Source organism: Otolemur garnettii, unplaced genomic scaffold (genome assembly GCF_000181295.1).
Source record: "Otolemur garnettii isolate 467f Iridium unplaced genomic scaffold, OtoGar3 scaffold00046, whole genome shotgun sequence".
Taxonomy (NCBI): Eukaryota; Metazoa; Chordata; class Mammalia; order Primates; family Galagidae; genus Otolemur; species Otolemur garnettii.
Genome location: NW_003852441.1, coordinates 11,196,038 through 11,206,014, shown reverse-complemented (window position 1 = coordinate 11,206,014; position 9,977 = coordinate 11,196,038). Strand labels below are relative to the sequence as shown.

At 54.3% G+C, this 9,977-nt stretch overlaps 1 protein-coding gene across 1 annotated transcript in view; it reads right to left on the bottom strand.

The window, feature by feature from the left end:
• Nucleotides 1-1,245: 1,245 nt before the first annotated feature.
• The window catches only part of ALOX12B (arachidonate 12-lipoxygenase, 12R type), a 12,766-nt gene continuing 4,034 nt past the window's right edge, over nucleotides 1,246-9,977 (bottom strand). Inside the window, exons 3-15 of the mRNA XM_003791119.1 lie at nucleotides 9,233-9,314; nucleotides 8,997-9,089; nucleotides 8,776-8,898; nucleotides 8,392-8,495; nucleotides 7,907-8,079; nucleotides 7,526-7,669; nucleotides 6,177-6,380; nucleotides 5,847-5,933; nucleotides 5,361-5,530; nucleotides 4,794-4,915; nucleotides 2,227-2,327; nucleotides 1,696-1,866; nucleotides 1,246-1,489 (exon numbers count right to left, since the gene is read on the bottom strand). Of these exons, the coding sequence (XP_003791167.1) occupies nucleotides 1,310-1,489; nucleotides 1,696-1,866; nucleotides 2,227-2,327; nucleotides 4,794-4,915; nucleotides 5,361-5,530; nucleotides 5,847-5,933; nucleotides 6,177-6,380; nucleotides 7,526-7,669; nucleotides 7,907-8,079; nucleotides 8,392-8,495; nucleotides 8,776-8,898; nucleotides 8,997-9,089; nucleotides 9,233-9,314 (1,754 nt within the window). The 3' untranslated portion in view covers nucleotides 1,246-1,309. The remainder of the gene's footprint in view (nucleotides 1,490-1,695; nucleotides 1,867-2,226; nucleotides 2,328-4,793; nucleotides 4,916-5,360; nucleotides 5,531-5,846; nucleotides 5,934-6,176; nucleotides 6,381-7,525; nucleotides 7,670-7,906; nucleotides 8,080-8,391; nucleotides 8,496-8,775; nucleotides 8,899-8,996; nucleotides 9,090-9,232; nucleotides 9,315-9,977) is intronic.

The following is a 9,977-nucleotide window of genomic DNA, read 5'->3' as shown; positions in this document are numbered from 1 at the left end:
CCCCAACTATTAGTCACCATGCCTTCCTGGATCCCCAGCTTTGTGACTAATATTGTTGACATCTACTATCCGGACAATGAGGCAGTGAGCAAGGACTCAGAGCTCCAGGCCTGGGTCAGGGAAATCTTCCAAGAGGGTTTTCTAAGCCGCATGAGCTCAGGTGAGGTGTCCATCCCTGTCTCCTGCCTGCCTTCTTCAGAGCCCCCTTCCTCAGGGCAGCAGCATCTCCTTGGATCTCAGCTCTGTTTTCTCCACCCTACTCCCATCTAGGGGTCCCCTCTACCCTGGACAGCTGTGCTGGCCTCATCCAGTATCTCACCATGATAATCTTCACTTGCTCAGCCCAACATGCTGCCATTAACAGTGGCCAGGTAAGCCAGTGACAGGCCAGGGGGACAAGCTGGGTCACAGAAGGATTGGAACTTGCAGTGGCACTGGCAACTCTATGCTTACTAAGTTGTGGGGGTCAGTTTGAATTCAGTGCCTGGATGCCCAATATTCCCACCACCATGAGGCTCCCCCCGCCCACCACCAAGGGCCAGACAGACCTGGTGGCCTCACTCCCTGAAGTCAGTGCTACCTGCCATGCCCTCGTACTCTTCTGGAGCCTCAGGAACGAAACCAAAGACACTGTAAGCAAGGCCTAGGGTGGAAGTGGGTGGGGCTTCAGGTTCCAGGGTAGGGTGACAATGAGTTACTCGGATGGGGCAACTGGGCGTGGTGGTGGGCGTGGCTTGGGTGCTACGGATTCCTATAGGTGGAGCTCGGAGTGGTCTAGGTGGCAAGTGAGCATGCCTTGGGGAGGTCTAGGTTTCTCCAATCGCCAATCTTTTGCCTAGGTGGGTGGCTTTTGTTTCAAGTTGGATGGATCTGGGTCCGGTAGGTGACCAGGGCTTGGGTTGACTAAATAAAATGGACCGAAATAGCTGAGGGCGGAAATATGGGGTAAGGCTGAGGTCCCAGCCTTTTTTGCACCATCCCCAGCAGTGTCTGGGCAACTACCCAGACGAGCACTTCACCGAGGAGGCCCCACAGCGAAGCATCGCCGCCTTCCAGAGCCGCCTGGCCGAGATCTCCAGAGGCATCCGGGAGCGGAACCGGAGCCTGGCACTGCCCTACACCTACCTGGACCCCGCGGTCGTGGAAAACAGCATCACCATGTGAGCATCACCATGTGAGGGGCCAGAGCTCCTCGCCGGCACCCACGACCCCAATAAAAGACCCAGGGAAAGTGTTTGAATTGTTTTTGTTTTTGTTTTTTGAAAACAGAGAGAGGTGGGGGGTGAGAAGCAAGGAAGGACCGGCCGCCCTAGATAGAAATGCTGTTCTCGATCAGCACGGGGTCTAGATAGTAGTAGGGGATGGGGAGGCATTTGTTGCGTTGGCGAATGTTGAGTGAGATCTGAGCCAGGCGTTGGCGGAAGGCCTCCATGCTCCGCCGCGGGGCCTCCTCCACGAAGTGGATGTCTGGGAAGTGGCCCAGGGGCCGCTGAGGGCACAGAACCGTGTGGCTGAGAGGAGCCAGGCCCACACCCTCTCCCGGCTGCTGGAGGCCCTGGCCTCTCAGCCCTTTCCGGTCCACAGCCTCTCATTCCCTGCTCCCTGCCCTTGGCACCTACCAACTACCCTTTCCTCTCTCCCCTGCCTGGTTCCAGCCCCCTATCTAGCTCAGGGTTCCCCACCTCCATCCTGCACCTTGTCATCAGGTTCCCGACCAAGTGTCCAGAGCACTAGCAGTACGATACAGGTGGTTTTCACGTCTGGCAATGTGTCCATGAAGGTCTCCTGGGTGGTCAGTCCCTTAGCCTGCATTGGTGGGTTCCTCATGGATGATGGGAAGTTGGGCATCCAGGAGGTGTACTCCAGCTAGAGAGGGGGTAGAGGAGGGGTTCTGAGTCAGAGAGCACCCCGGGAGTTCCATTCTGCCAGACCCTGACACCTGCTCTCCCAGCCAGCATGGACTTGGACTGCTAACCCTGTGGGCTGAGGTTGGGCTGGGTTGGTTAGGTTGGTGCTGGGTTTGGGACTGAAGGTGGGTTAGAGTCTGAGTTGGGGCTATACGTGAGAGGCTGGGCCCAAGATTTCAGTTGAGACTGATGTTGGAGCTAGGACTCAAGTTGAGACAAGTTAAGGTTGGTCTAAGGATTATGGCTGAGGCTGGTTTTGAGGTCTGGACCTGGGGCTGTGGAGGCTAGAGCTGGGGCTGGGGCTAGTGAGCACACATACCTGGCCTGAGTTGACAGCTGCATGCTTGGCAGAGCAGGTGTAGATGACTATGGTGACATATCGGATCAGCTCAGGCACTGTTCGTAAGCATGTGGGGAAACCTGTGGAGCAGAGGGAAAGCCCAGAACACTGTGTCTGTCTTGCCCTGGTCCTGGCTTCCCAGGAGAGGGTGCCACTGAGCCTAGTTCTCCCTTGTCTTGCAAACAGTCAAGCTGCAGCATCCCCTCATCCTGCCTCCTTGGCCTTTCTGTGGCCACAAGCCCATGTTCCCCAATCTAGACCACAAGGCATGGGACAGAAAGTCTTGGCATGCCCTGGCCAGAGTCTTCCAGGGATGCCCCTGGTTCTTGCCTGAGATGGCCCCTCAGATCTCTGTTCTTGCTCCCCTGAGGGGGGAGGGGCCCAGAGTAGAGGGTGACAGGAGGCTTCCCTCTGTTTGGAAGAGTCCTGGCTTTCCTGCCCTAACTCAACACAGTGTCTCATCCGCTCCCTCCTGTCACCTCCCTGGAGACTGCACTCACTACAGATGAATTTCTCAGCAGCCTGGCTGTCTCACACCCCTTCCCAACCAAGCTGCTGGCTTCTCTTTCCTGTTCTCCCATATGAATATCAGCCCTGTTGCATGATGACCCTAGGGTCCAAAAGCTCCACACATTCAAACCAGACCCATCATTGTGGCTGGGTGCAGTGGCTCACACCTATAATCCTAGCAGGTGATGGAGGGATGAGGTGGATGGATTGCTTGAGCTCAAGAGTTTGAGATCAGCCTGAGCAAGAGCAAGACCTCATCTCTACTAAAAATAGAAGAACTAGCTGAGTGTTGTGGCAGGCACTGGTAGTCCCAGCTACTCAGGAGGCTGAGGCAAGAGGATCTCTTGAGCCCAAGAGTTTGAGGTTGCTGTGAGCTATGACGCTACCATAGCACTCTACCCAGGATGACAGAGTAAGGCTCTGTCTCCAAAGAAAGGAAAGAAAAAAAGAAAACAAATTCATTATCCTCCAGCCCCCAGCTCAAGGGACAACATACATCATCCACCCAGTTACAAAAGTTCTAAACCTGAGCTCAGCACCTATAGCTCAGTGAGTAGGGCACCAGCCACATACACTGGGACTGGCAAGTTCAAGCCCAGCCTGGACCCGCTAAACAACAATGACAACTGCAACCAAAAAATAGCCAGTTGTTGTGGCAGGTGCCTGTAGTCCCAGCTACTCGGGAGGTTGAGGCAGGAGAATCGCATAAGCCCAAGAGTTTGAGGTGCTGTGAGTTGTGACAGCATGGCGCTCTACCAAGGGCGACATAGTAAGACTTTGTCTCAAAAAAAAAAGTTCTAATACTGGAGTCATCCTTGTCTCCTCCCTTCTCCTACCCTACCCTCACCACGAAAGCCAAACCAATTGCCCAGTCCTGTCATTTCTAGCTCTGGAATTGTCTTTGTCCCACAGCCCTCACCCTAGTCAGGTCCCTGTCACCTCCCTCCTGGACAACACAACAGGGTGCCAGACTGTCTCTGGACTGTCAGTGCAGCCTGATAATCTAACATAGTTAGTCTCCTTGCAAACCCTCGATGATGCCCTCTGGTGCTTAGGGTAATTCCAAGTTTTTTAACCAGGCTGCACCACCTGGCCCCTACTGAGGCCTCAGCGTTAGTAGAATGGGAGCCTGCTCACCTCCCACCCCTAAGCTCCAGTTGCAGGATACTTGATTCCAGTAAGCAGATCCCAGAACTCATTATACTCTCTCTGGCTTCTGGGCTTTCCATATACTGCTCCCATTAGAACTCTTCAACCCCACCGTCTGTTATCTCATGGGTGACCTCCCCATCCTGCAGCTCTTAGGTAGACATCTTAAGTAGACATTAGCCAAGAAATTAGATCATAGCTTGCTACTCCCCACCCCCACCTTCTATCCACCAACCTTCCCCAAGCTGAGTTAGGTTCTGCCCCTGGGCTCCTAGAGCCTCCTCCCCAGGCCTCCTCTCAAACTGTACCAGTCCTGCTACAGCAGAATGGCCCATTTGCTTAAGGGATGCCTTCTACCTCACAATGTGAACTCTTTAAGGGTGGGCGCCTTCACCTGTCTCCTTCCCTTTTGCCTCCTTAATAACCAGCACAGTATCACATTGTGGATGCTCATTAAATATTTGTTGAGTGTGTGCCCAAGTGCCATGATCTTAGGATGCTCCCAGCCCTCCCCTGGAGCCTGTCAGCTCCTCCCAGCTCCCCAGCCTGCAGCACACTTTGCCCTTTCATGTCAGAGCTCATGCCCCACTTTTTAGCCCACAAAGATTTGTTTCTGGGGTAGGGGACTGGGACCAAACTAGGTCTATGCAGAGATGACTCACAGCCCCTGAGCTCAGATAGAGACCAATGGCCAGCCATGTTTTCATCTCCAACCGCTCCACTGCTCTAGGGGCCAGTGAAGAGCCCCATCAAAATTCTAGGGCAGTGATGTGGCCTCCTTCAGCCCACATTGAAATGTATTCTTATCCAGCCCAGGAGAGTCCCAGTGGACCTACCAGGGTGCTGCCCCTTGGCCCCAGGAGTTACCTAGGTGCCCAGGCCCATACCTGAGCTCTCACGCCCCAGGAGGCACTCCTTGAATATCTCCTGCACCCAGGACTGCAATTCCGGGTCACCCTCCACGGCTGCATCATTTGGGTAATAATAGGTGATGATCTCTGTCACATACCTGACCAGGAAACAGGGCCTCAGTTTGAATCCTCCCTTCCCCCTCTTCAGCCACCTCCCCCAGGATGCTCTGGCCTTGACTGGCCCCAAAGCTGCCCCAGGCCTGTAGGCAGGCAAGTCCTGTAGGGCTGAAGGGAGAGGGTGGCTTGACAAGGTCAGAAGATGCTCAGAGAACTCCCTAATAAGCTTCAGGTAGGGTCCACAAGTCACTCAGAGCCCAGAAAGGGTATGGCTGGTGGAGTTGGGTTGGTGGGTGAAGCAAGGAAGGGGCCCATGGGGCCTAGCAAGTAGGTGCACGATGGACATACGGACCACCCTGCCCTTTCCCCAAGACAAAGCCTTGAATGGCACAAGACCCACACTTAGGTGTTTAAAAGCTCCCCATACTCTCCCCATCATCCTAGGGTGTCTACTCTAAGCGGCACCCACTGCTGTCCCAACCTCACCTCTCTAGTGCATCCCACACTGCCAAGCAGTCATCTCGGTAGTAATATCCAGGCAGGTCCTGGACCCCACGTTCCATAAAGTCATTGGGGATGTAGAGGCTTTCATAGGTGAGCTCTGACAAAGCCCGCACCATCACCTCAGCAAAGCCCTCCAGGCCCAGGGACATGCCCTGTTGGGGGAAGCAGACATTGGAGTCAGCCAGGCATCTCTGCAGGTCCTCCTCTGTGAGGATTACACCCACCTGAGGTCCTCTGGAAGTCTAGTGTATGCATCTCTCACCCTAAACCCAGCCTAACCCCAGGACCTCACTGCAGGCCAGCAAACCCAGCCCCTGACTCTGTGCCTTTTGAGACACAGTACCCACGTTAACCAGTCCCCTCTCCTTCGGGATCATGCCTTTTGTGATTCAAAGGCAGCTGGGAAGACCTGCTTTTAGTATAGCTAGAAAGCAAATGTCTCATTGAGGTCGAGAGCAGAAGTCTTACCCTAGCAGAGAGGCCTCCCTCATTGAGGAGGAGGGCCCTCCCGATGCTGTTGATCTGGACAGTGTATCGGGTGTGGGGGATGAGGAGCTGCAAGAGAAGCAACATGAACAAAGGCAGAGGGCTGACATTTGTCCCCTAGGGACCTCAGACCTCACTGCAACATCAGATCCCCTCACTTGGGGAAATCCTCACCCCAAGTCCTCTCTCGTGGGTCTCCAAATGCTCCCAGGGCTAACGGATACCCTCTTACTGCTAGGAACCCCAGGAAGCTTTCTGAGGCCAGGTGAAGGCAGTGATGCCTCATGGAGGTCCCTTCTCCCAAGCCCATACCTTGTAGAGGGGGTGGCACATGGGTAGGTTCCTCAGCAGGGCCAGGCAGAAGGCCTCAGCAATGAGGTGGGTCTCCAGCAGATGGGAGATGCCCTCATGGCTATAGAACTCAGCGTAGCGCACCCACGTCTTGGCCAGCAGCCAGTCCCACTCAGAATCACTGGGCAGGAAGATGGGGCAGTCAGGCCCAGGGGTCTGGCTGAGCTGGGGTGGGGAAATAGGGAGGGATAGGTGAGGGCATAGAACATACTCAAAGGTCCACAGGAACCTTTAAGGTCTGCAGGAAGGAGGCAGAAGGGATCCTGAGAAGGTGAAAGCTCAACCCTCTACACTGCAGTTCCCTGGTTCCCTGGGCATACCAAGGTCTTTCCTCTTTCCCCACATTTGCTCTTTCTGTTCCCTCAGCCTGCAGTACCTTCCCCTTACCCTGTCTCTACTTGGCTTTCACTTGTTTTTCAAGAAACAGCTCACAAGCTGGCTCCTCTGAGAGGCCTTCCTTATCTCAGCCTCAGGGCTGCCGCATTCAGGTATGCAGGTTGGGCACTGCACAAGGGTGCCCAGCCCCTCAGTGGGGAGGGAGGACGCTGAAATCCAGTCTACAATATTCCACCAATGAGCCAGGAGCATTAAGGCTTGGCTGATACCCCAAGAGGGATATTTTTTCTAATTTACACATGACTCTTGCGGGGACCTCTGGGAAGAAAACCCCTCAGTTCTTTCCCTAGCAGACCAGACTCTCAAGGCAGCAGCTAAGTGTATTGAATGAACTTGGATTTCTAGCAGAGGTTTGGTCCACAACAGGGGTTGGTTTTATAAGAGAATGGATGAATGAAGTCAAAAAGACAAGCACACTCATAAGGAAACACATGGTTACATACAGATGCGCACACAAGGTCACAGTGTGCACACACATAGAGACACACAAATACAGTTGACCCTCTGTGTCCATGGATTCCACCAATCCTGGACAGAAAGATTTCGGGGGAAAAAAATTGCATCCGTACTAAAGATGTACAGACTTTTTTTCTTGTCAATACTCCCTATATAATACAGTATAACAACTATTTACATTGCACTAGATATTATAAATAAGCTAGAGATCATCTAAAGTATGAGGAGAAGGTGCTAGGCTATATGCAAATGTGCCATTTTATATACGGTACTTGAGCATCCATGGATTTTGAAATTGGAGGGTTCTGGAGCCAATTCCCTATGGACACCGTGGGACAACTGTATACACACAGGCTCACACACAAACCGAAGAACATTCACACAAACGCAGAGGCCCAGCGCTGGCAACAGGCCCACGCAGTATCCTACCCTCCTCCTCCCCCCTGCAGTCCAGGCACCTGGATGGCGATGGGCATCAGATTGCCCTCGGGGCTAAAGTGCAGCAGGCAAAGGGGGGCGCAGTGGTGCTGCTTCCGGCCGTTGAGCTCCACAGTGGCGATGCCCTCCAATATGCGGTAGTCTGCCAGGTAAATATTCCCCTTCTGGAGGGGAGCCGCGATTGGGTGGCAGGTAGGCACCAACGCGAGACACCCACGACCCACGCCTTGGATGCAGACTCCGCTGGCCCCGAGGCGCAGAGCTAGGCAGGGACTGGGAAGTGGGAATGCAAGCTTGGGGGTGGAGGGGAAACCCATGACAGCATTGGAGGTGGGTTGTGACCTGGATGCCTGAGAGGGAGGCAGGAGAAGGGCCCGGGTCTCCTCTAAAGCCAGCCTCACCTCCAGCTCTGCTTGCAGGCACGTTCCCTCGCCCAGGGACGGGGCTACCATGCTGTCTGTGACAGGGAACTTGTCTGGGATCCGCGTGCAGCGGCGGATCAGGCCAGGGTTGATGCCATTGAGGTACTGGTACCCAAAGAAGGTGTCCTCTGCCCAGTGCTCGGCCACGTACTCTAGGGGTGGGGGCGTGGGGTCACAGTGCGACCTAGCCCCCTGCAGGGACGAAGGGGCATGGGACTGAAGAAGAAAATGGGCACCGAGAGGACTAGGAGAGGAAAACAAAATCCTCAGCTTTGCCCCCAGCGGCTGCAGGAGCCTAGGGCGACGTTTTCCAGGAAGCCACCAGAGGGCGCGCCCTCTTGGCTCGCGAAACCTGCATGAGCCCAGCTCCCTCTCTCCTCCCTCCGCCCCGTCGCCGGCTGCCTGTCGCGCACCAGAGACCACCTGGCTCCACATTATTCAATTCGGGATGCCCCACCCCATACCGGAGATGACAGTCTTGGTGGCAGGGAAAATTTTCTTAATGTCCTTCAGTCTCTTCCACGACTGTTTGCAATCCAGCAGGCCGCGGACTTTGAGTGCCAGTGACCTGGAAAAGGGGTTTCCGGGGAAAGCAGTCAGAGATGCGGCCAATGGCCGGCTAGGACCGGTGGCAGTGCTGCCTCACTTCCCTTAAGTCTCTGAGTCCCATGCCCGTATCTTAGTGTCTTTGAGTCTCTAGGTCTTCGGGTGTCAAGCCTCATGTTCTCTAAGTCTGTCTTTCTAGCTCCCTCTGACCTCCTGGTCATCCCAACCTCTGAGGCTGTCCTCCAAACAGGGAGCAGGGGGAGAGACAATCTTGGCAGGAACCCTCACTCTCACACACTCACATGGGTCCCAGGCGAAAAAAGAAAGAGGCTGTCTTCACGAAGGAGTAGCGGAGATTTGAGTTCAGGAACTTGGTGGCCTTAATGTTGATGAGAATAGGGAATCCCGGAATATAGCCATTCCACCTGTGGAGATCGAGCAAGGCTGGAGTCTGGCACCTGGGATGCAGGGGGCAGGGAGGGGGAAGCCACTGAATGGGCCCAGAACTGCGTGGTGTCCTTACTCAGGCCTGTTGGGATTATGATGCCTCCGGACAGGAGGGTGGTAACTGGGAATGTGAATGTAGTTGGGGAGGCCAGGAACAAATACCCTCCAGCTGCAAAGAGAAGCTGAAACAGTAAGCCTGACCCCCTGGCCCAGGCACCATCCCAGGGTGCAGAGGGCCAGCGCCCCCCACCTCCCACCCCCAACTCCCCTGACTCCATCAGGCTCCGCAGACCCTGCCACCCTCCCTCTCACTGGTAGAAGTCCTGCTTGGCTCTAATCTCCTCTTGTCTGTGCTCCAAAAGGATGGGGAGAGAGTCGTCTGCTGTTGTCTTTGCTGTGGAGAGACCAAGGAGGGGGCTCAAGGGCTGACTCTTCTGCCTGCCCCACCCACCCTTGAGGGCCTCAGGGAGCAAGAGTTCAGCTTCTGTCCCCAAGTTGGCTCTGGAGGACCCATGGATGGGGGAGGTGTGCCCTAGGAGAAGGAGGGTGCATCCCCTCCAAGGATCTCAAGTGTAGGGATCATGGACCCACCCTCTTCTTTTTTTTTTTTACCCCTCCAGTTAGGCTGTGCTGCTGCGAGGAGGTCCCTCTTCTAAACCTACCAAAATGTTAATAACGATAGTTATTTAGCACTTGCGAGGCACCAGGCACTTTCTAAGCACTTTACATATATTAATAACTTAAGCCACATGACAACAACCTTGAGGCAGATGACTATTATTCTAGGCCCACAATCCTTTTCTCCACAATTCCAAAAGGAATGTGGGAAAGGCTATGGAAATCAAGTTTGTTTATTTCACAAAAATTTCACTGGTGATCAAAACCTGCTCTAAATTTACCTGAGGCTATATATAATCTTTAACTCACTTAGTGTTCATAATTTTTACTAAGAAATATTAGTATAGGCTCGGCGCCTATAGCTCAACCGGCTAAGGCGCCAGCCACGTACACCTAAGGTGGCGGGTTCAAATCCCCAGCCCGGACCCGCCAAACAACA